This window comes from Sturnus vulgaris, chromosome 27 (assembly GCF_052056855.1).
Source record: "Sturnus vulgaris isolate bStuVul1 chromosome 27, bStuVul1.hap1, whole genome shotgun sequence".
Classification (NCBI taxonomy): domain Eukaryota; kingdom Metazoa; phylum Chordata; class Aves; order Passeriformes; family Sturnidae; genus Sturnus; species Sturnus vulgaris.
This window is the reverse complement of record NC_142269.1, coordinates 2024190-2047629: the sequence shown is the minus strand read 5'-3', so window position 1 is coordinate 2047629 and position 23440 is coordinate 2024190. Positions and strand designations below refer to the sequence as shown.

The following is a 23440-nucleotide window of genomic DNA, read 5'->3' as shown; positions in this document are numbered from 1 at the left end:
AGCAGGGTCTGAGCCGGGCTCGGCGGGGACACAGCGAACCCAGAGTCCAGGATGCAGTGGGAAACTTTACAGTCCTGGGCTGTACCGTGTGCTGGACGCTGCGTTTAGTGTGCAGTGATTTCTTTTTGAGGCATTCCCATGTCCTGTGCAGCTCCCACGCTGCCCGTGTGTCCGGCCGGGCCGCTGGGGCACAAACCCCCGGGGAAGGAGCTGCTCCCTCGGGAATGCTGGCGGTGCTCACGGAGCCTCCTCGGGAAGGGGATCCAGGGCGATCCGTAGGGAGAGGCGCCTCGGCTCCAAACCGCTCCTGGAACTATTTACACCATAGTGGTAACACCGTCCCCTTTGTGCCCGCTCAGCCTCTCACGACCTGACGCCCTCTTAAGCCACGGCCTTCTCACTGTACCTGTACCTCATCTGGGGACCCAAAACCCCTCGCACAGGGCACTGCACCCACTCCGCGCCCCCACGGCCCCGGGCCCGCGCTCTCCGCTCCACGCAGGTTCCCGCTGCCGCGCCGCCTTTAAATAGCCCGCGAGGCCCCGCCCTGCTCTCTGATTGGCCCCGTGCCACCTTCCGACTCCCATTGGCTGCGTCCCGCGTGGTGCCTCATGGGGGTTGTAGTCTCGAGTCCCGCGCAATGCGCCATGGGAGCTGCAGTCTTGCCGCCACCTGCGCCCCCTGCCGGCGGCTCCCGGGGCAGCAGCAGCAGCTCAAAGCTCCGGCCGGTGGCGGGGCTTGGAACGCCCCGAGGGGTCCCGGGGGGTCCAGAGGAGGCTCGGAAGGTCCCGGGGGGTCCTGGGAGGTCCCGAGAGGGCTCTGAAGGTCCTGGGAGTCCCGGAGGGTCCGGGAAGGTCCCCGGGTGGGGCTTCAGCTGCCCCGTTCTAGGGGATCTTCTGCTCGGGGCGGCGATCCAGCCCGGCCCCAGCTGGGATCGGTGCTGCGGAACAGCGCCGGGACCCGCCGAGGCTTGGGACACACACACAGAGCTGGGGGAGGGAGCACACCTGAAACACACACGCACACCTGGAACAAACACACACACTTGGAACATACACACACACACACACACCTGGAACACACACACACATACCTGAAACACACACGGGCCTGGAACAAACACACCCGGAACAAATACACACAGATACCTAGAATAAACACACACATCTGGAACAAACACGCACCTTGAACATACATACACACCTTGAGCGCACACATCTCCGCAACACAGACACATACCTGGAGACACATACACCCCTGGGGACATGAACACTCATTCCTGGGGCCACACACACACACCTAGGACACACACATATAGCCAGGAGGACACCCAGCCCCGTCCTGTCCCCAAGGCCATTCCGTGTCCCCAGGGCTCCCATCCTCTGATCCCACCACAGCCACTCCTGAGGCGGCCGCTGGCCCCGGGCAGCCGCTGTCACCTCTAATTGGACCATGTCCTGCCCGTGCCGAGGCAGCGGTGACGGGAGCGTGTGCCCGAGGGTCCCAGTGGCTCAGTGTGGCCTGACCGTGTCCCTCTCCTCACAGTGGCAGTGCTGTGTTACACCCGCTCATGGGTGTAATTGGGGACAGAGCCATGGTAATGGTGGCACTCCGAATGGCCCCCCTGAAGGTGGTGGAGGGACAGGGACTCTCTCGTGGCTGGACTGATTTGATAAACCAAGCGGCGTCGGGGTGAGGGGTTGGTGGTGGCAGAAAGACCTCATCCCCAGGGTGGGGGACATTGGGGACACACACAGCAAACGGGGAGAGATCACAGCTCTGCTTTACCATGTTGTCACCCCGGCGAGGGGACAGAACGGCGGCTCCCCCCGCCCCAGCACAGCCCCCCGGGCGGGGGCCGTGCGGACACCGCGCGTCTGTACAGCCGGACCCCCCCGAGACCCCCGGCATGGCCCCGGGGCGGGCAGAGAGCAGGGACGGGACAAGGGGGCACAGCCGGGGATGGGGGTGCCGTGGGGCAACGCTGGGGGCACCCCCAGCCTCTGGCCACCCCCAACCCTCTGCAGCCCTCGAATGGCAGTCTTGGTGTGAGCTCAGGGATAGGAGGGTTCTGGGCACCGAAGGCAGCCGGGAGCGCGGAGAGGGGGAACCCGTGGGCTGGACCGTGGCAGGGGGTGCCGTGGGGCTGGGCGGGAGCGAGGGGAGCTGGGGGGCAGCCGGGAACCAAAGCACGGCACGGGAATGCCGTGGGGCTGGGGGTCACTGCGGGGGATGCCAGGGCGGTGCCGTGGGGCTGGGCGGGGGCGGGGGGTGCCGGGGGCGGTGCCGCGGCTCCGGGCTCAGTCCGAGTAGATGATGAAGCCGGAGAACGTGCTGTACTTGTTGTTGTTGCCTCCGTGGGCTTTGCCCCCGTCCAGCTTGATGAAGACCTCGTCCCCCGCGTCCAGGTGCAGGATGACGCTGTTGCTGGCGTAGTCGTAGTTCTGGTCGGCGTCCTGCGCGATGGCGCTGGCCCGGACCTGCCCAGGGGACACCGCGGGACCGGCTCAGGGCACGCCTCGGCCCGCGGTTCCCACGGGACACGCCGGGTCCCACCTCACACACATCAGATCCCCCCGCCCCGGTGTAGCGTGGGGTGCCCTGGATCCCCCATCGTGGTTGAGGGGGTCCCGGGGGGAGGCGGCTCCTCCGAGCACCGCCCAGAGCCTCTCCATGACCCGGCGGGCACAGGCACGGGACCACGGCTCTGGGTTTGCGTGGGGAACCATGGCTCAGCCGTGTGACTGCGGGTCTGCATTCAGATGCAGGACTACAGCCCAGACAGAGGACCCCATTCTGATACAGGACCACAGCTCTGACACAGAACCCCAAATCCAGGTTTGGATACAGGACCATGGGACCACGGCTCCGACAAGGGACCGCAGCTCCACATTCAGACGTGGGACTGCGGCTCTCACACAGGACTCCAGCTCCAGAGTCCCATGTGGGACCATGTCTCAGACACAGGACCCCAACTCCCAGCTCGGATATGGGACCGCAGCTTCATCATGGGACCCCAAATGCAGGTTTGGATACAGGACCCCAGCTCAGACACAGGACCTCGTCTCTGGGTTTGGGACGCGAGATCCCATCTCCCAGCCCAGACCCAAACCAAACCACTGAACCCAGCGCATCCCGCAGCGCTTCCCAGGAGCTGCGCAGGGACGGTCAACATGTGGCAAGGGCTGAACTCAAATCCCTCGTCACACGGACCCGCACCCACTGCGGGGCAGGATGCTCCCCCCATAAAGGTTTCCTGGGTGCCGGCAGAGCCAGAGGAGCCGTCACCGCCTGCAGAAGCGGTTCCGTGGCTGGAGCCCGCTGCCGCTGCAGAATTCTTTGGGTAATCAAATCTCCGCCGGCGCCTCGCGGGGAGATCGCGGCGCTGGGTGACAGTGACAAGGCGGCTGGTGAAATCCCAAGTGAAATGCAGAAGCGCTGCGCCGGGAGAAGGTGCCGCTAATTACAACCGAGAGAATCGGCTCTTAATTGGCTCGCCGGGCGGGCAGGCACCGGAGAGCGGCTGCGGTGTCCCGGAGCGGTGGGAGAAGGACGGCTGTCCCCACGCAGTCCTGTCCTTTGCCCCCAGCACTGGAGTCTCAGGGGACCACTCCTCCCCAGCTGCACCTCCCCGAGCCCACCGGCAGCCTGCGATGCTGGGGTCAGATGCTGTTAACTCTGGAACCTACTGACAGCCAGGCTGGTGATCCCATAGGACTTGCTGGCGCCCACGCAGCCGTGTCCCTCATGCCACCAGCAACACTCATCCTCTTAAAAGTCACCCTGTGTCTACCCTGCCACCGCGAGGGTCCCTATTCCCGGCGGGGGACCCTGAATCCCAGTCAGTCACAGCTCCCCAATCTCCAGGGGACGCTGCCTCTCCTGGGGTTTTGCTGAGGAAGAGGAGTGAAGGAAAAAGGCGTGAGGAAGGAGAACCAGGAAGAGCCATTTGGCGCCGGGCTCCCAGCATCGTCCCCCCCGCCACAGCTGGAGCTGCCCGGTGCCATCCGTCTTCCCTCGTTAGGGAGCCGCCTCGTCACCGCGCGCCCGCCAGCCCTCGCTAACCAGGGAAGATAAATGGCAGCGCTGGGCCCGGGCTCAGCCGCTCCCGGCACCGCAGCGGCACAGGAGGGGGGCTGCCAGCACCGCCCCCCGCCATGGCAGCACCCCCTTGTCCTGTTCTGTGCCTCAGTTTCCCCATGGGAGCCATGGGGGTGGCATGGCCCCAGCCTGGACTCTGCTGCAGCTGCTGTCCCTGACCCCAGTGACAATACCGGGGTGTCCCTGGTTCTGGGGACACTCCAGAGTGATCCCCAATGTGGCTGCACCCAAGAGCTCTCAGGCGGACAGGGGAAAGTGGGTGCTGCCATGTGCAGTGACACTTGAGGCCTCGGGGACACCACGTGCCCCATGTACCACCACGGCCCGGGGCCCCCCAGGCGTGGCAGCAGCTGCCATCGAGACCCCCAAACAGTGGGGGTGCAGTCGCAGGTGCTCCTCAGGATCCTCGGGTACAGCCCTGGGTGCAGCCGTGGGTGACCCCCTCAGACCCCTCTGGGCACAGCAGATGCCTCCCCTCGAGCCCCAGACAGGGCAGTGGGTGCAGGACCCCTCAGCAGGTCCTTGTGTATCCTTGGGGACTGTCCCAAACAGTCCCCTGGGGCTGTGACCCTCCCTGAACTGTGGGTGGCCCTCCTACAGTATGGGGACCCCAAACCCACCCGGTACCAGCCCTGGCCGTCCGTCCGTCCGTCCGTCCATCCATCAATCAATCAATCAATCAATCAATCCGTCCCTCCATCCGTCCACATCCCCCCTCCCGCTGCCCTCGCCTCAGCTATCCGCTAATACAAATAATAATTAATGCTAATTAACCAGCAGCAGCAGGTCCCCTGGCTCTCATTAACTCCAGCCCGACCCAATGGTGATGGGCAGCCCCCAAACCAGCAGCACCCAGGGGATTTTGGGGATCAGAGAGGGCCCCCCAAGTTCTGATTCGCTCTGAAGATGCCAGGATAGATCTTTATATCCTGAGAACCCCACACCATGTCAGGGACGAGGGATTTTTGGCAGCAATCCCCTAAATAACCCCATTTTTTAATTATTTGGGGCATTGGGGGGGGGGAATCTTCTTTATAGATATCGATGCGGCGATGCCTTGATAGTAATTAACAAGCTGTTAATTAAGTTGCATCGCCCACCCGAGCGCAGCTCCTCTTGACAAGGGGCTCCATAGCTTCTAGAAATTCATCCAGGAATGTCGATGCCCCGCAGAGCTGGGGGGGTAGGAAGGTTTGGGGTGGTCTCCAAAAATATTTTAGGGGAGGCTAAAGGGTTGAGGTGAGTTTTTGGGGTTTTCAGTCCGGAGTTACACGGATACTGCTTGGGAGATAGAGCCAATGGTGCTGGAACCCCCTAAAATTTAGGGCTGGAGGAGGACAAAAATAATCCCAATGAAAAGAAATTTGAACTGTTTGGATGAAGAAAAGCTGCCGAGCGGCTCCTGCTGTGCTCCCGCTCGGAAGGGCTCGGAGCCGAGGGGTGAAACGCCGTGGCTGTGACAAGGCTCCCACTCCCTGCCTCACACCCCGGATGTTTCTGGGGCGATTTCTCAGTTTTGGGTTAATTCGGGGTCCTGCATCCTCAGGACAAGGATGCACCGCGGGTTGTGATGCCCGAGATAAGGATGGGAAGCGGGAGCAGAGTGGATGGATCCCGCGGGAATGCCGGCTGCGGTGACATCCCGGGGGTCACAGCCACATCCTGTCCCTCGAATCGTGGCTGGGAGGGGGACATGGCATGGAAAAGGGGCACCCGAAAAGGAGCACACCATCTCGCGTGTGGATGGCGAGGCTGAGTCCTGGCATTGGGGGTTCCAGCGGGATGGGGTCGGGGTAGGGATGCGGGAGCGGGGAGGGGGAAGGATGGAGTCACCCTCGGGGTGTGTGTTCCCCGCGGTGTCCCCACGCCGCCCGTCCTGACCCCGCAGCAGAGCTGGTTCCGGGCTGCGGGTGCAGTCCCCCAAAAACGGGCCAGGCATTGCACCCCTCGAGGCCACCATGGACACTGTCCCTGCGGAGGAGCCCTGTGCCCCCAGGGACCTTATCGGGGACAATGGCATGGATGGGGGGGCACGCTGGGGACGTTGTGGGGACGCCCCAAGGCACCACAAGACACCCCAAGGCACCCCAAGGAACATCTCCGTGGCCAAGGAAAGAGCTGAGGGAACCCCTGGGGACACGTCAGGGTGGATGGTGACTGTCCCCAGCACTGGGAGAGGAACAAAGCACACAGGGCAGCGTCTGGGAATGGGAGGAGGAGGAGGATGTGACACCCCAGGGGTACACCCGGAGCCCTGCAGTGTCCCTGGGAGAAGGACAGGGCACCCCAGGGATGCTCCTTCAGGGCGGGGAGCACCCCGGGACTGCATCCAGAGCCCATCATTGCCACTGTGAGAAGGATGGAGCATCCTGGGGGAGCGTCTCCAGCACTGAGAGAAGGATGGGGCACGCTGAGGACGCAGCTCCAGAAATGGGAGCAGGACAGAGTCCCTCGGGGGTGGACCCTGCGTCCATCATGTCACTGAGAGGAGAACAGGGCACCCTGGGGTTACACCTCCGTGCCCAGGAGAAGGATGTGGCACTCTGGAAATGCATCCAAATACCATCATTGTCACCGAGAGAGGGACAGAGCATCCTGGGGGTACATCTCTGGGGACAGGAAAAGGACAGGGCATTCTGAGGGTGCACACAGAGCCCATCTTCACCACTGGGAGAAGGATAAAGCACTCCAGGGGTGCACGTCAATGTCTGGGAGAAGGATGTGGCACACCAGGGATGAACCCAGTGCCCATCATTTCCACTGGGAGAAGGATGTGACACCCTGGGCATGCATTTTTGGGGATGGGAAAAGGATGGGGCCCCTGGGGAATCACCCAGAGGCCGTCATCAACACTGTGAGAAGGATGTGGCACGCTGGGGGTGCATCCCTGCGGCCAGAAGAAGGATGGAGCACCCAGGGAGTGCATCGCTGGGGCCGGGAAAAGGACGGGGCCCCTGGGGAAGCACCCGCAGTCCATCATCAGCACAAAGAGGATGTGGCAACCTGGAGGTGCATCCCTGGGGCCAGGAGAAGGATGGAACACCCAGAGGGGGCATCGCTGAGGCCAGGAAAACAACGGGGCACCCCGAGAAATCGCCCATAGCCCTTCTCCCGTGCTTGGGGACAGCAGAGCTCCCGTTCCCGCAGAGGGAGCCGGGATGGGCAGCCCTTACCTGCCCGTTCTTGCAGAGGTCGGCCCACATGCTGGTGCCGTCTCCGCCGCGCATGAGGACGTGGTAGGTGAAGAAGTAGGTGCCGGGGATGGCGCAGGTGAACTTGCCCGAGGCGGCGTCGTAGCTGTTGCCCAGGTTGGTGACCACGTCGTCGAACTTGAGGACCTCATAGCCCTCGTGGGGGTTCTTGAGGCCGGCGTAGAAGGCGACCCGCGGCACGGTGCTGTAGGTGGCCGCGCTCACCGCGCCCGTAGCCCCCGGTCCCGGTAATCCCGGAGGTCCCGGTCTTCCTGCTTCACCCCTAGCCCCCACCGGCCCCGGCGGTCCCGGTTCTCCGGGCGGTCCCGGTGGTCCGGGTTTTCCCGGTCTCCCCGGTTTGCCTTGGGGACCTTGCACCAGGGTGGAGGGCGGCGGGAGGGGGCCGCGCTCGGCCGGTTGCGGGGGGGCGGCGGGGCCGTAGGGCTCGCAGACCATCCGGCAGGTGCCCAGCATCTCGTACCGGCCGTCGGTACCGGCGGAGCTCACCAGCACCGGGATGAGCACCACCAGCACCAGCACCATCACCACCCCCGCCGCGGCCGCCAGCAAAGTTTTCCGGCCCAGGCTGAGCCGCCGCCCGGCCGGGGCGCGCTGGCGCCCGGGGGAGGGAATGGTGCCGGCGGGGGGGAGCAGGGCGGCGGCGGCGGCGGCGGCGGGGGGGCTCGGGCTGGTGGCGGCGGCGGCTCCGCTGCGCTCCACTGGCTCCGGTGCGCCCCGCGCCGCACGGGCCACGCCCACCCCGCCGGACACGCCCACCCTGCCGCCGGACACGCCCATTGGTCACGCCCATCCAGCCCGGACACGCCTCTGTTTATGTTAACTGCGCCCACGGGACCGCCCCCGCCCCACCCTCCCTCTCCGAGGGAGGGAAACTGAGGCAGGGAGGTGGGATCGGACCCACTGACCCCCTCTTCCAATCGTGCGGGATCCCTCGGTGACCCCGGCCCCGCGTGGTCACCCGAGCCACGCCCTGTCCCCACGCCAGACCCCGAGCACTCCGAGCGTCCCCGTGGAGCTGAAGCCGTCGCCTGCGTCCCCACAGAAGAACACTCACGGGGGATGGTCCCCAGGGCCCGCCCCTACTCCCTGCCTCAGTTTCCCCTCCCACGAGGGACCACACTTTGGGACAGCCCAGGTGACACCCCCGTAACCAAGCATTCATCGCGGTCATCTGTGGGTCCGTGGGATGGGAAGTCACGGGTGGTGGCAAAGGCCACAAAGACAACGCAGCAGCCGCAGGTGCCACCGCGGGCATGGCCGGGCTACGCGCAAGAGCCGCCCTGCGGGCTGAGCACCGGCGGGCTCATGACATGGGGACACGCGGCTGCGCCCGCTCCGTCGCCTGCCATCTCCATCAGCCTCGGCGGGGACAGCGGGACGCGATGGCAAGTGACAGGCGCCGCCAGCGCCGGGGGTGAGCGAAGGACGCGGGGACGGGGGAGGGGGACACGGACACAGGAGTAGAGCGGCCCGGGGCCGCTCCCAGTGCCGCCCGCCACAGCCGTTCAGTGGCCTTGGGTGACAACACCGAGGTGGCATCAACCGAGGTGGCACCTGTGAGGTCCATAGGGTCATCATCCCCCCTGCCCTCAAAAAACACCCTGGGGGTGCATCCCCTCATCCCCTTCACGCCTGTGCAATGGCCCCGAGCCCCAGGGGACACACGGGGGACAAGCCCCACCCCCGCCCCAAAAGAGGGGGAACCAAGGGGACGTTTGACAGCCATCGATCGCCCCCGCATGTCCCCCGGCTCCCGCAGAGGCTTTAATCAGCGAGCATAAATCAATTAGCTGCCTTTAAGGAGGCAATTATTCCTGGGGGCTTTACAAGGTTGGGGAGGGGGAGAGTATTTTGGGGTGGGGGGGCTGTCAGCACCGTATCCCCCCCTTCAAAGTTGTCACCATTATGTCACCAGCTGTTTCCCTGGTTCTTTTCTCCATCATTTTTGTCACCCCCCCTCCACAGCCCCCTATTCCTCATTATCTTTCTGCTTTAACAAGCGCCTAAAAATACGCCTCACGAGGTCACGGGCTGCGTGAGTCACCAACAGCACAGGGATGGTCCGGGTGGGCAGGGGGCTTTGCGTGGGGACAGGGTGGCCATGGCAGGGACACAGAGGGAGGACAGGCCCACGCTGGTTGCATCATCTCACCTGGAGGGTCAGGAGACATCCCTGGTCCTGGCTACTGCATCCTCGTTGTGGGGATACAGCCCTAGGTCACCTTGTTGCCACAGGACATTGTGTCCCCTTGGCATAGCCACCACCCCAGGCCACTGCATTACTCTGGGCCACCCTGTCCCCATGGCAAAGCCACCTCCCTTGGCCACCATGTCCCCACACTGTGGCCCTACAGCCAGGTGAAGAGCCAGGACAGCCTCAACACTGCCGCGGGACAGCAGCACTGTATGAGGGGGAACAATACCCCAGGTGACACTGGATGGAGCCCCTGAGGTGCTCCCTGTCCCCAGGCCCTGCATGGGGAGGGGGTGCAGTGCAGCCCCTCAAACTAGATACATCCACCTGGGTACAGGGTGGCAAAGCTCTAAAGGACCACGTTTGGGAGTGCAGGAGTTGGGAAAGGGACAAAGGTGGGAGGTGGCAGCAGCAGTGGCTGCCGTGGTTGTGGTGGTTGTGATGGCAGCAGTGATTCCAGTGACAGCAGTGACTCCAATGGTGGTGGCCGCAGTGGCTGTGGTGGCAGTGGTGGCGGCAGTGGCTGTGGCTGTTGCAGTGGTGGCTGCAGTGGTGACAAAGTGGCTGTCATAGCTGCAGTGGTTGCGGTGGTGGCTGCAGTGATGTTGGTGGCAGTAGTGGCTGTGGTGGCTGCGGTGGCAGCAGTGGCTGCAGCTGTTGCGGCGGTGGCTGCAGTGGCTGTGGTGACAGCAGTGGCAGCGGTGGCTGCAGCTGTTGTGGCGGTGGCTGCGGCGGTGGCTGCGGCTCCGCTCGACGCCCGCCGCTCCTCTGCAAAGGTTAAGCAAACAGCAGCTCCCGCAGAATCGATGCCGGCCGAGCCCTCGGCTGTTTGCTTTGGCAGCGCGGCGCGGGGGCGGGTGGGCCGTGCTGGGGACGCCGGCAGCGGGGAGGGGGACAATCAATGCTCCAGGGGAGCAGGTTTGGTCGGGGATGGCTGTGCTACCCCACCTCCCGCTCGCTGTGGAACTCATGGAGGAAGATTTGGGGAAGGGCGAGGGTGGCCGGGCCAGGGCAGGGGGCTCGTGGGGCTGCCACTGTGCCGTGCCTCAGTTTCCCCTCCTGGCATTGTGGCAGACACTGCCCATAGGACCACTCTTGGCCAGGGGGACAGGGACATTGTGCCCCCCTCGCCTGCCTGCAGGCCCAGCTGCCGTGGCTCAGCCCAGGAGTGGCTCAGCTGGAATTAAGACAGAGCTGGACACAAACAACGAGCCCAATGTCGGCCCACGATGAGGAGCCTGCGGAGGGAGTAGACGCTTGCAGGCTGTCCCGATGAGTTTGGATGCTGTCCCCCAAACTCCAACTGTGTCCTCAGGATGGGCTATGGAAGAGGCCGTGGGAGGGGGACATTCAGCTGTGGCGAGGGAGGGCCAACTGTCTGGTGGCCTTGAAGGACAACTGGATGGCTGGTTGGTGAGCTGGGTGGTTGGTGGCCAAGTGGCTCAATGGCAGTGAGCAGGCTGGTTGGACACCCAGCCGATTGGCTGGATAGGTAGATGGCTGGGAGTGGGCTGGCTGGCTGGCTGGTGGGTTGGTTGCCTGGCTGGATCATTGGCTAGATGGCTGGCTGGCCAGTAGACCACCAGTCAGGTTGCCTGTCCAGCTCTCTGTCTACTTGTCTGGCCAGCTGACCCAGGGGCTGGCTAGCTGGCCAGGTCAGCCCTGGCCCCGGGCCAGCAACATCCTAGCATGTCCCAGCCCAGCGCCAGGCACTGTCCCTTGCCCAGCGGGGGGAGCCCGGCCGCAGGCAGGGGGAGGGCAAGGTGTGGGTGGCGCATCCCCCGTCCCTGTTCCCGTCACGCTGCCTCTCATTACGGGCACGGCGGGGCCCGTCACCCTCCCACCGCGCGGCAATTAAGGGCTGCCAACACCGGCAGTTAATTAGCACCAGCGGTGAGTGCTGGGAGGTGACGGCCGCATGGCTGGTGGAGGGGACGGGCTCGGGGACGTGTCCCCCCAGGGGGACATGGGGTGGGAGTAGCCGGGATTTGGGCTGCTGGGACCAGCTGTGCTGTCGCGGGGTGCCCCACGGCCGGTGGGGACGGGGTGTGACACGGAGAGGGAGCACAGTGACAAGTGGGTGCCAGCGACGGTGTGTGCAGGAGGTGCCACTGGGGAGGATCCTGCACGGTGACGGTGGGTGGCACCCCAGGCTGTGCAGTGACGGAGACAGTGGGTGACACCCCGTGGGCCATGCAGTGACAGTGACACTGGGTGATACACTGTGGGCCGGCAGTGATGGTGACAGTGGGTGACACCCCGTGGGCCACGCAGTGACATAGCATTGTGTGACAGCCCCAGCACCAGGCACTGATGGTGACTCTGTGTGACAATCCACGGGAGCTGCAGTGACACTGCGTGGCACCCGGCGGCCCCACAGTGACAGTGACACCCTGTGCACGGCGCGGTGACAGTGACACCATGTGACACTCCAGGGAGCAACAGTGGAGCTGTGCAACACCGCAGGGCTGTGCAGCAGCTCCGTGTGACACGAGTGGGGCTGTGCAGCCGTGGTGACACTGTGTCACACCCCAGGGAGGTGTGCAGTAACACGGACACTGCTCCACTCCCCGAGGGCCATGCAGTGATAGCGACACCTGTGACAACAGACGCCATGAAGTGACACTGGTGACACCAGTGCCATGTAGTGACACCACACTCGGCCCCCCCGCCTGTTCCCCTTTGTGGGTATTGAGGCGCCCACCCAGTTCACACCTGGGGACATGCCCCATGGGGGGACATCACCCTGTACCTGCAGTCTCGTGGGAGGACATCTGGCCCCGTCCCCTGCCCCAGGAAGTGTCCCATGGTGGGCGCGCTCCAGGAATGGGGTACACCAGGGAAGGGGCGCTCTGACGAAGGGGTTACCCCGGGGAGGGGGTGCACTGTGGACGGGGTGCTCCAGGGATGCAGCTCCAAGAAAGGGAGGTTTCAGGAATGGGGAAGGGGATGTTCTGAGGAAGGAGTGCTGCAGAGAGGGGGTGCCCCAGAAGGGGGTGCACTGGTGAAGGAAGTGCTTCATGCGAGGCTGCTCCGGCTCGTACGGGGGTGCAGGAGCAGGGGGTGCAGCAGGAGGAGTGTCCGTCTGTCACGAGCCCCTCCAGCCGCAGCAGAATCGATCCGGCCGCCAATTTGCACAGTCAAATATTTGGCTTCGCGGCGCGGGGCCGGCTCTGCTCGAGCCGCCCCGGTGGGCGCGGGCCCGCGGTGACGGTGGCGGCTGCTCCGCGATCGATGGCGGGACGTGCGGCGAGCTGGGGCCGGGGCTGTGCCGGGGCTGGGGCCGTGCTGCAGCACCCACGATCCTCCATCAGCACCCACGGACCTTGGGAGCCCATGTGGAGCCGGCTCAGGGGGCAGCACCTGTGCCACGAGCGCAGGGGCTCAGCCCTGGGTGTCCTCCAGGCCCCTCCATGGCCACTGACTGCCGATACCACCCAGCCCAGACAGCTGAGCCGTCTGTCACCGGCAGGGGACGGCTGAGGCTCGGCCACACGGCCACTGCCACAGCCACAGGTGGCCACGGGCTTGTCCCCGAGGGAGTTTGGCTGGGGCGTGGGATGGGCAGGAGTGGGACTCGTGGTGCTGGGACAGCTCCCACGTATGGGCACCACACAGCTTCCATGGACACAACTCCATAGCCAAGCTCCAGAGCCCTTCCCCCGGGGGTGCCAACACCCCACGCCGGGGGCTCAGCCCTCAGTTTAGCCCAGGGCCCCACACCAGGCTTCCGCGGCCGTGCCAGCAGCCCTGTGCCTCACCATGCCCTGGATCCGCTCGCTCCCTCGGCCCCGCTAAACTCGTTAGCGGCGGCCGAACGTCAGCCGGGCGGGAGTGAAGCGCCAAATGCGATTACGGCCCCGTCTCGCTCCCTCCTTCCACCCCCGGCCCCATTTATCGCGGAGGCGGGCGGGAGGGAGACAGAACTGGCGCTTATCTCGGCCGAGAAATCCCGCTCCGGCCGTGATTTATGGCTGGCTGCGAGGGACTCCAGCGGCACTGTGCAATTACGGAGCGTTTAGAGCACGGCAGGGTCAGCGCTCGCGTACGGCTCTCCCAGCACAGCTGGAAGAATCGGGGTAGCCAGGTGGGCGCTCCAGCTCAAGGATGCTCCCTCGGGCTGCACAGGGACCACCAGGTCTCTCTCCAGGTGGGTGAGACATGGGACCTGCAGGTGCAGACTGGGGCTCAGGGGACAATGGGGGTGGAAGAGTGCCTGGCCCCAAAAAGGAGCACGTGCTGGCTGGGCACACGCTGAGAAGGTGCCTGTGCCTAAAGGATGGCACAGGGGACACGCAGGACACTGCCTCACAGGACCAGGGCTAGGCTGGAGGATCCCTGGGATCACCATGTGCTGGGAGGTTGCCAGGGGCTGGCAGCACCCACCTCTTTCAAAGTGTGGGGATAAGTAGTGGCAGTGGGGACCCAGAGGGAACATGCTGGCCACAGAGAACCACAGCAAGTCCAGGATCACATCCCAGCAAGCCAGACCCACCCTGTGGGGTGCCCAGAGCCAGCACTGAGCCACGGCCCATCTAGGGAAGGTCATGGCAGGGCTGATGCTCCGAGCAGCTCCTGGAGCAGCTCAGGGATGTTTACTGGGAAAAGCAGGAGCGGCCGGCGGCTCTTCCTGCGTGTGCTGAACTTTACAGAGTGCAGCCGTGCCCCGGCATAGGAACAAGCTGGGAGCAGGCTGGGAGGAGCCGTGGGAGCAGCCGCGGGATGCAGAGCAGCTGCTGTTCAGTGTTTTATTAAAACAAAAGTGAAGACCCAGCACCCGCCTCGCCCAGGCTCGGCTCTCCCACCGGGAAACTGCCGCCGAAGGAAGCTCAAACAGCAGGAAATGAGCTTGAACGAGGTAGAGCCCAGCTTGCTACAGGGTGGATCAGAGCTTTGGATTCAAAGCCAAGGGTGGCCCACAAGTAATGGCCACAGAAAGAGGGCAGGGGGGAGGAGCAGCCAGCTGAACACTCTATCCCTGTGAACACGATGCTGTCCTCCCCCTCGCTGATTTAACAAATTTCCATTAAATCAACATGAAAGAGGGGAAATCTCAAGTCTAAATTTGCATTAGGAGGGCTGAGCTATGAGGAAGCACTGGAGGCAATAATAGGGCATGAGAAGGCACCCAGCCCTAGGTAGGAGATTGTCCTGGAAGACATTAAAGTGAGATTGTACCCGATTAAAGTGAGATTGTTCCAGATTAAAGTGCCTCAGCTCACTGAAGACCCACAATAGAGACACACATGGGGACAAGGGCCTCATCCCACAGGCACAGCTGGTGGGTGAGAACCTGAGCAGGGAGAATGTGCCTGGAAAAACCTCTGTGTTCACCTTGGAAAGTGTGCAAGGAGACGCCTCAAACCGCTGTCTGCATTCAGCTGGCAAAGCTCATTAACAGAGGTGGCCTTTCACTGCCCTTTTCAAACAGGGAAATTCAGGCCCCTTCCCTGACTAAAAGAAAAGGTGAGTTAAGAGATGAAATGCCGGATGAGGAGGAACATCAGCCCTCCGAGCCCGGCCACAGCCGTGCCCACGGCCAGCCGTGCCCAGAGGAAATGCAGGGAATCCTCGAGCTGGGTGTGCAGGCGCAGCACCTGCCTGCGGGTGCTCTCCCGGTCCCCACAGTTGTCGATGACGTATGTCGCCCACTTGCGCTTCTCGTCCAGGGGCAGCTGGGAGCTGATCCGAGCTTCGGCCTCGGCCACGCCCAACCCGTTCCTCTTCATCAACCGCACCAGCTGCGTCGGGGGGTCACTGCCGGGCGGAGCACGGGGCTGAGCTGGGGGTGGGAGGGAACGGGGGGTCTGCCTTCCTCGGGCACCAGGGGGAATCACTGGGATAAAATGGGAATGAGAGACGTGCCCCTTCTCATTTCACACAGTCAGCCTGCACTTGGATCAGCAGAGCCACCACTGCCTGGGCTGTTCTCAGCGTTCACACAGCCTGTAACAGTGCCCCAGATCCTGCCCTGATAGACCATGGGTTGTGGAAGGCCCAAAGGCAGTGAATTCCTCTCTGTGATGGTGCCAGGTTCCAGGGAAAGCTCAGGAAGGCCTTCATGCACTATAAAGGGAGGTGTCGCTTCTCTCAATGGGCTTTGCACCAGAGCTGAAGCTGAACCTTCACCAGAGTGGAGGCACACAATGGTCCCCTCTGAGAGAGGTGGCATTGTCCCTGACCTCATGGTTGCCAGAGCACTTACCAGTAAACCAGCACTGTGTATTTCATAAACCTGGTCAATCCACGGGTCTCGAAGAGCAGAGGGATGTCAAGGATCACGTAGTGGTAGCCTGTGGAAATGGCAACGTTCCCCAAAGAAGGGAACAGTGTTAACCCCCGTTCCCAAATCCCTCATGCTGCACACACGCCATGGCCAGGAAAAGCAAAGCAAGCAGGAGCTCTACAGCTCCATGATTACAGCTGAGCAGAGCAGAGCTTCCTGGCCCTCCTCCTTCTCACAGGGAGGAAATGGTTCCAGTCCAAGTTTCCAGAGGAAAAAAAAAAACAACAACCCTAACCTGGCTGCTCCAGACCAAAGGTGAAACTGCAGAAATATAATGAGGAGCTGAAACGAGGAGCTGAAATGAGAGCAGCAGTGCCTGGCTGGCAAGAGCAGCAGCCGTGTGCTGTGCTGGCCTCTCCCGGGAAGCAGTGCCCACAGCAGGATCTGCTCTCCGCTCCTTCTCTTGTCCAAGACTTCACCAGGCTGCAGCCATCTGAGCCAACATTTCCCAGCTCAGCTTTCCTCCCTTTATGAAAAGCTTTGGCTAAACAACTCGATTTTTCCAAGGGGAGCAAGGAAATCCTCACAGACCTCCTGCAGCTGTGACACTGAAACATGGGGGAGCCTCCAAGCACAGCCCAAGAGCTGAACCCTCACCAAAACTGGCTGAGTTTGGTTTAAAACCTCTGTCACAACCGAGAGCAGAGCTTGTCACAGTCAATCACTGTCCCCCTGGTTCTCCCAGTGCCTCTGCCCTTGGCCAGTATTTGGGGAGGTAGGAGATGCCCTGCTGAGTCTGGGGGAGAAGGTGAGGGGAGGGGAAAGCTCTAAGTCAGGACTTCACTCCCCTGTGTGCCCCAGTCATGGGGACACCTCAGGTTTTGTTTGTGTTCCCTCTTTAAAACCCCCCTAAAACCAAGCTGCCCACAGCAAGTAAAGTCTTGACAAAGACATCATCATCCAAGGAGCCACCATTCCACCAGCATCTCCGCCCTGAGAGGTTTCTCGCTGCCCTCTGATTTGATCGATCAGAGCTTTCCTTACACAGCGATCCTCAGAGACAACATCCAGCTATCCCAAATCATTAAATCCTGACTAATGAGGACACAGCAGCCTGCTGAAGCCACACAGTGCTCTCGCCGAGGGCCAGGACAGCATCCGCCTCCTGAGCCCGCAGCCCCAAGTTCAAGACTCCATCTCTGGCTCCTGGCATTCCTGCCTGTTGCTTCCTTTGTGCTTCCTCCTCCTCACCCTGCAGCAGAGCTTGGCCCCGTGGTGCCCCAGCCTGTTCAGCTCTCTCAGGGCTCAGCTCTGATAAGCACCACGAATCCAGACTGACTCTATTAAAGCATCTGTCTGTCTACACGGAGAGCTCCAGAACAGCTGGTGATCTTATCTGGCATTTCCCCAGCCCGGCCTGACAGCTGCATTTGTTCCATTTATCAGGGGGAACGTGGGACTTTGGAAACCACAGCTGTCAGCCCATTCCTCACCTTATCGACACTCAAAGGACTCCACAGCTTGCACTGAAGCTGGAGCAGGCTGGGGGCAGGGAGGGATATTTGGCCGTTTCGGGAATGTGACATTATCCGGTGGGTAATCTCAGCAAAGCTGCTCCAAGGCCCTACAGATACACTTTAAACTGCAAAGGAAAGCAGTGAAGGGCAGCAGTGAAAGGCAGGAGTGAATCAGGAATGAATCCTCCAAACACTGACACCAAAGGCCACCGAAGGCAGAGCACAAAGGCTGTCACTCAACGTCCCTTCCCTTTCTCTGTTATCCCTGGCCCTCTCCCCACATTCAAACAGAGAAGGCAGAGAGAGCAGGGATGGCTCCTACCAAAGCAGGAGTCCTGGCAGACTGGACATGGCCTCTTACCAAGTACAAAGTACTTCAGGATCTGCTTCAACATCTCCTTCAGGATCTCAGGGTGGGTGATGGAGTTCAGCAGCCGCCGTTTCTCAGGCTGGGAGAAGATAATGTTTCCGAGAGCCTCACGATTTATCTCGCCGTTCTCCAGCAGGATCTCGGTGCCAAAGTGCTGCAGGATCTGCTGATGGGCCTTGGAGTGGGGCTGCACCACTGAGAACATCAAACAGCTGGGGGTGAGAGCCAGTTTTACAGCACAGTCGGTGTTTGCATCAGCAATCACCCTCAGGTGGGGTTTGCTCATTAACTAACAGAGCTGATGCTCCCGTGGCAGCACATCTGCCTCCAGCACAGCTGTCCTGGTACCACATCTGCACAGCCCAGCAGCTCCTGCCAGAACAGCCCTGCCAGCCCAAGGCCCCTTTGAGGGCTGACACCCGGGAGATCAAAGTCCTGCAGACATTAATTCAGCACCACGACCCTCCTGGCATGCGCTGCTGCTCATCATGACAAGTCAGCAGGGCAGGCAGGAGGACACGGAGATGGCCACACGCCAAGGCTGGGGCAGGAGCTGGGCTGAGCCAATTCCCTCCAGGGATCAAGCAGGGAGATCCTAAAGGGACCAGGACCAGCTGAAAATTTCAGCACTATGTGGATACTCACTGCTGCAACTTGGCTCTGGATGCTGCTGAGGTGGGTTTTTTTTACTGTCTTTCACATCAGTCATTAAATTCTTCAGGAAAATGAACACAAAAATCTTCTAAAAGCTCAATTCCCAATCAGCCCTTGCAGAGGCTCTGACGTTACAGGAGTGTATAACTTTAAAGCCACCAAAAAAAATCACCAACAAAAGGGATGAAGCAATAAAACCATAATTAAGCTCCAGCTGAGGGTAACCACAGTGAAGGACAGACCGCAGATAATCATCTCTCCCAAATCCAGGAACATTGCCACAGGTTGTAACCTCAGGCCAACCTCATAAAAGTCTTTAAGACCAATTCTTTTCTCCCATGGAATATCACATGGAGGCAGTTTCAGGACGGGTGAAATCCGTATAGTAAACAAACACATATAAAAAAGGAATTGGTGCAAAATAAAGTGATTGGCAGAAAACTTTCACAGAGTATCTATAGTGTTTTCTTACCGTCTCTGAGGGCTTTTAGCACCTCCAGCAAATTTCCTGCACCTCCAGGGGAATTACAGTGCAATAAAATGTTAAAGCATCACAGCTTTGAGTGGCTATACATTAAGTTCTTCACCAAACAGAAAAGCTCAGGCACTTCCAAATGACACCATTGCACCATGGCTTAGCAGCAGACCCCAAACCTGCTGCATGCAGGATCCACAGCCCTCAGAATCCCAGACTGGTTTTGGGGGAAAGCTCATCCAGTGCCACCCCCTGCAGAGACACCTCCCACTATCCCATGCTGCTCCAAGCCCTGTCCAGCCTGACCTTGGACACTTCCAGGGATGGGGCAGCCACAGCTGCTCTGGGCAACCTCTGCTCTCTTCGTTATCCTGGTGGGGTGAAGGGATTAACATCTCACAGGTAATCAGGGAAAACAAGGTCTGCTCTGGCCTTACTGAATCAACAAATCTGGGATTCTGGGTCTTTTCTCCAGCCCAAGCAGCACATTCTGAGAGCAGCAAGAGGCAGGTGTGCACGGACCAAAAACTCCCCCTGACCTGGGATCTATGGATCTCTTTTTTTTTTTTTTTTTTTTTTTTTTTTAGCACATTAGTTTTGTGGACTGATCTCTAAGTACCACCAGAAAAACAACATCCAGCACAGAGGGACATTCTCTTTCAGCTATCTGAGTGACAGGATGGGTGTCCTGGGGCTCTCAGGGTGCATATCAGACTAGTCAGGGGATCCCACTTTACAGGGAACCACACTTATTTTTGCCCAGAGTTGGCTTTCAAAGCTGGGAAGCATCACACACCAGGGGATGGAAACTCAGAACACAGTCTCCCCACGGTGTTTATTAGGTCATGATCTTCCTTTTTTCTTTATTAAAAATATATCCTCGTTGAAATCCTCCCCCGGGCAGCTGCTCCGCAGCCCCGCGGACTGGGAAGCAGCAGGGAAACCCTTGTGCGATGTACCCAGAGCACCCTCTGCCGTCAGCGCTTCCCGGCAGCGATCCCGGTTGTCAGGGGAACCTCAGGGAGCAGGACCAGCTCTGGAAAACTCACCCTGCCTGGCAATAACATCGGCATCGATCACGGCACAGCCCAGCTCCCGCAGCACGGCCACCACCGTGCTTTTCCCCGATGCGATCCCACCCGAGAGTCCCACCAGGAACATCGTGCTCTGGAAGGGAAAGAGAAGAGCTGGAAAACGTGCCAGAACAAGGACATTTTGTTCATGCTGAGCACATCAAATATTTAGTCCCAAACAGGAAACTTCATTCAGAGCTCATTTTCCTACTTTCTCAGGGTGTCACTGAGACATCAGCAGGATTTTGGCACCCTCTGAGCTGGGTATCCCTGTTCCATAGGCAGGAGGACAGTGTTGGATTAAACAAGGCTTCTCTGGACCCCCCCTAACTCTGGATGTGCCACTTGAGCCAGCCCTAAGTTCCTGCAGCTGGATTATCTGCAGCTCCAGCAGCTTGTTCTCCTTTAGCATCTCCACTCATCAAACCAGAGTCCCATCTAGAGCACCCTGAGTCATGGAATCATGGAATTGTTTGGATTGGAAAGATCTTAAAGCCCATCCAACTCCTTCTGCCATGGGCAGGGACACCTTCCACTATCCCAGGGTGCTCCAAGCCCTGTCCAACCTGGCCTGGAATACCTTCAGGGATGGGGCAGCCACACCTTCTCTGAACAGCCTGGGCCAGGGCCCTCACCATCCTCACAGGGAGGAATTCCTTCCCAATGTTCCATCTAGCAGTGGGAAGCCATTTCCCCTCCTCCCGTCACTCCAGGCCCGTGTCCAAAGCCCCTCTTGGAGCCCCTTTAGGCACTGGAAGGGGTTCTGAGGTCTCCCTGGATCCTTCTCTTCTCCAGGTGAACACCCCCAGCTCTCCCAGCCTGGATCCAGAGCAGAGGGGCTCCAGCCCTTGAAAGATCTCCGTGGCCTCCTCTGGACTTGCTCAGAGAAATCAGGAAATTTCTGCAGGTTTTTTGAGGGTACCCAGGAGCAGTTTTTTCTTTAGAAAAGGGCAGAATTCAGACAATATCTCAGCTAGGACTAGGACACACGAGGCCTGAGGAGAGAGCCCTGCTCAATCCCTGCAGCCAGGCATTGGAGCTCAGCCACCTCTGACACCATCGGGACCCAGAGCCCACAAGGCACTCAGTGAATCCCACTCCCACACCACTGGCAATCCTAAAGACAGGGAAATCACAGCTCTGGGTAGCAAACTCGTGTCTGTGAGCTGCCAAACATGGCTTTAAGCACAGATCTGTACCTGCCCTTGGCCTCCAGGCTGGGAGGGGGTTGGTAATGCTGCTCCCACAGCTCCTGACAGACATCTCAACCCAGACCCTGCAACCCTCTAAATCCTGCTTGTGTGCTCTCAGAACCAAAAGGTTCAGGGCCACAGAGGCAGCTCTGGAGAGCTGAGTGGACTACTGTGAGTATCTGCATCCCAAAAATACTCAAGAGGCTGGGTACAGTTCCAGTGTCCCTCCTGCAGCCCCAGCCCAAAGCGTCCAGGCCTTTGTGCAGCCAAGTCGTGCGAATTTCCGAGGACAGCAGCTCTGACTTTGCTGTCACCTCATCCAGGGCGACACCATGGGTGAGGGGCTGAACCTCCCACAGCCCAGCCTGTGGCTGTTCATCTGAGAAGGAATCGACTCCATCATCTTTGGCCAGGAGCCACGGGCTCCTGGTAGTCACCCTTTGGCTTCCCCTTGCCCAGATCCTGCTCCCTTCTGGGCAGCCCAACCCCAACAATCTCAGTCACCATCGACCTGACTCTGGTCTCCCCCCCCACCTCCAGACATCACCAGCACCCCAAAAACTCTGCACATAAAGGAACCGGGTACCTACTGTCCACACTGTCCCCCACGAGTGGCACCCAAGGACAGCAAGTGGGAACACAGGGCTGCCTGAGGGCTGAGGATGGGTGAAAACACAGCACTGTGACCCTTTAGATAGAAAACAACAAAAAGAGACACTTCAGTCATAATTCAGTCCTCCAAACAGGAGCCAGACCCACAGTTTGGGGGGAGGAAGGGGGTGGGCAAGCCCTGTGGAGGCTAGAGGCAGCTCAGCAGAGGGAAGCAGCAGAGCTGGAGCAGAAGCAGCAGCCCCTGTTGGCAGCTCAGACAGCAGCTCCACCGAGCGTGGAGCCAGCCTGCAGCACCACGTGCTCCTTCCCTTCTCCAGACACCAGGACAACAGATGGGGATAGCTCCAGCAGCAACAGGGAGGGATCCAACGGAATCAGAGAGGGCTAAAAAAATAATAATAGCAAATAGCAGTGACTGGGGAGGCTGATGTACGTCCCAAGCAGGACCTGGACGCCATGGGGAGCCTCTCTGGTGTTACAGGAGGCTTGGAGTGACAGAGGGGTTGTTTATTTATCCCAGCAGGTTAAAATCCTGCCCTCCTACCAAGACTTTATACTCGTGCTGCTGCAGCCTGTGAAGAGTAACACTGCACCAGGACGTTCTGGATCACGGCAGTGGAGGCTCCACGTGCCTGTTTTGTAAAAATACACTAAAAACTGCCCTGCCCTTGTAAACACAGGGCTTTAACTGCAGTAACCCCAGCGTTCTGGCCTCCAGCCTCAGCTGGGACTTGCTCCCAAAACCCTGCTATTTCTGTCCCTCTGTTGCATGCCTCCACCACAGGAATTACTGCAGGGGGAAAGCAGCCCTTGGAAGGGTTATCTTGGAAATAGGGCCAGCCAGGGAGCTTGAACACTTGCGCTGTCCAAGGGCCTGCAGAGATCTCAGGCATCAATATTTAACAAGCTCGAGTTTGAACTGCACACGAGGGGAGAGGCCAGCCCGCTCCTGCAGATGTTACCAGCAGGAGCCAGAACCAGGTTTCCCCCAAATACACCATTTTTGGGGGATATATTTGGCCTGTTCCAACTAAACCAGACATGAGGAAAAACAGAACATGAGCCACAGAGGCTGGTTAGGCTGGAAAACTCGGTGAGCTGTTCCTGCATTGAGAAATGGAGAGATGCACCCGGGGCACTAAAGAAATGTTTTTCAAAGAATTAAGCGCCCAAAAATTCCCGTGTCCCAACTCCTGCGGGTTTTGAGCACAGCACAAGCTGCCAGCCTCCATCCATCCATCGGGCAAGCACAGGGATTCGGGATGAAGCTGGACCGTGTGTCCTCCAGCATCATCCTACACCCGGCCCTCCTCTTGAGCCCATGCTCGTCTCTGGCTGGGGCTGAGAGAGCTGGTGTTTGGCTCGAGGCTGCAGCTAAAGGGAAGAGCTACCAAATACAACGTTTATTGGAGTGGAAAGAGCCACCGCGACAACCACCTTAACCCACCCCACGGGGTGCCGGGGTCACTATAGCCCCGGCCTGCCGCCCTCACCACTCACCCTCTGCCCGGCTTCACACCCGCCGCAGTGTCCCGCGCGCCCATTGGCTGGCGGGAAGAGGGGGCGTCTCTCCAAGCCAATCGGGGCCGCCCTCATTAGACTCGACCCACCCCTCAAGCAGGAAGCGGGCGGAGACGCGAGCACCGCGGCCTCGGCGGGGAACGGGCGAGCGAGGGGACGGGCCGCGGCTCTCCGTCCGGCGGGGCATCCACGCGGCCGCCCGGTGTGAGGGAACCCTCCCGCCACCGCTGCCCCGCCCCTGGACACTCCTCAGAGGCTAACGGGAATTGTAGTCCCGGTCCCGGCGCAGCCC

The 23440-nt window shown here is 60.6% G+C and overlaps 2 protein-coding genes across 3 annotated transcripts; both read right to left on the bottom strand.

The window, feature by feature from the left end:
• Nucleotides 1-1761: 1761 nt before the first annotated feature.
• On the bottom strand, nt 1762-7919 carry C1QL1 (complement C1q like 1). Its single transcript, XM_014884795.2, has 2 exons — nt 7275-7919; nt 1762-2480 (listed from the first exon to the last, which is right to left on the bottom strand). The coding sequence occupies exons 1-2, from the start codon at nt 7833-7835 to the stop codon at nt 2301-2303; spliced, it is 741 nt and encodes a 246-aa protein (XP_014740281.1). The 5' UTR covers nt 7836-7919; the 3' UTR covers nt 1762-2300.
• Nucleotides 7920-14241: 6322 nt separating this feature from the next.
• DCAKD (dephospho-CoA kinase domain containing) lies at nt 14242-23416 on the bottom strand. Of its 2 annotated transcripts, none has more exons than XM_014884827.2 (6): nt 23128-23416; nt 21606-21703; nt 19799-19916; nt 17612-17815; nt 15713-15800; nt 14242-15264 (listed from the first exon to the last, which is right to left on the bottom strand). In XM_014884827.2, the coding sequence occupies exons 3-6, from the start codon at nt 19908-19910 to the stop codon at nt 14979-14981; spliced, it is 690 nt and encodes a 229-aa protein (XP_014740313.1). In that variant the 5' UTR covers nt 19911-19916; nt 21606-21703; nt 23128-23416; the 3' UTR covers nt 14242-14978. The 2 variants fall into 2 exon arrangements, with proteins under 2 accessions (XP_014740313.1, XP_014740311.1); XM_014884825.2 differs by having other exon boundaries at nt 21602-21703; nt 23128-23165.
• Between the last annotated feature and the right edge of the window lie 24 nt (nt 23417-23440).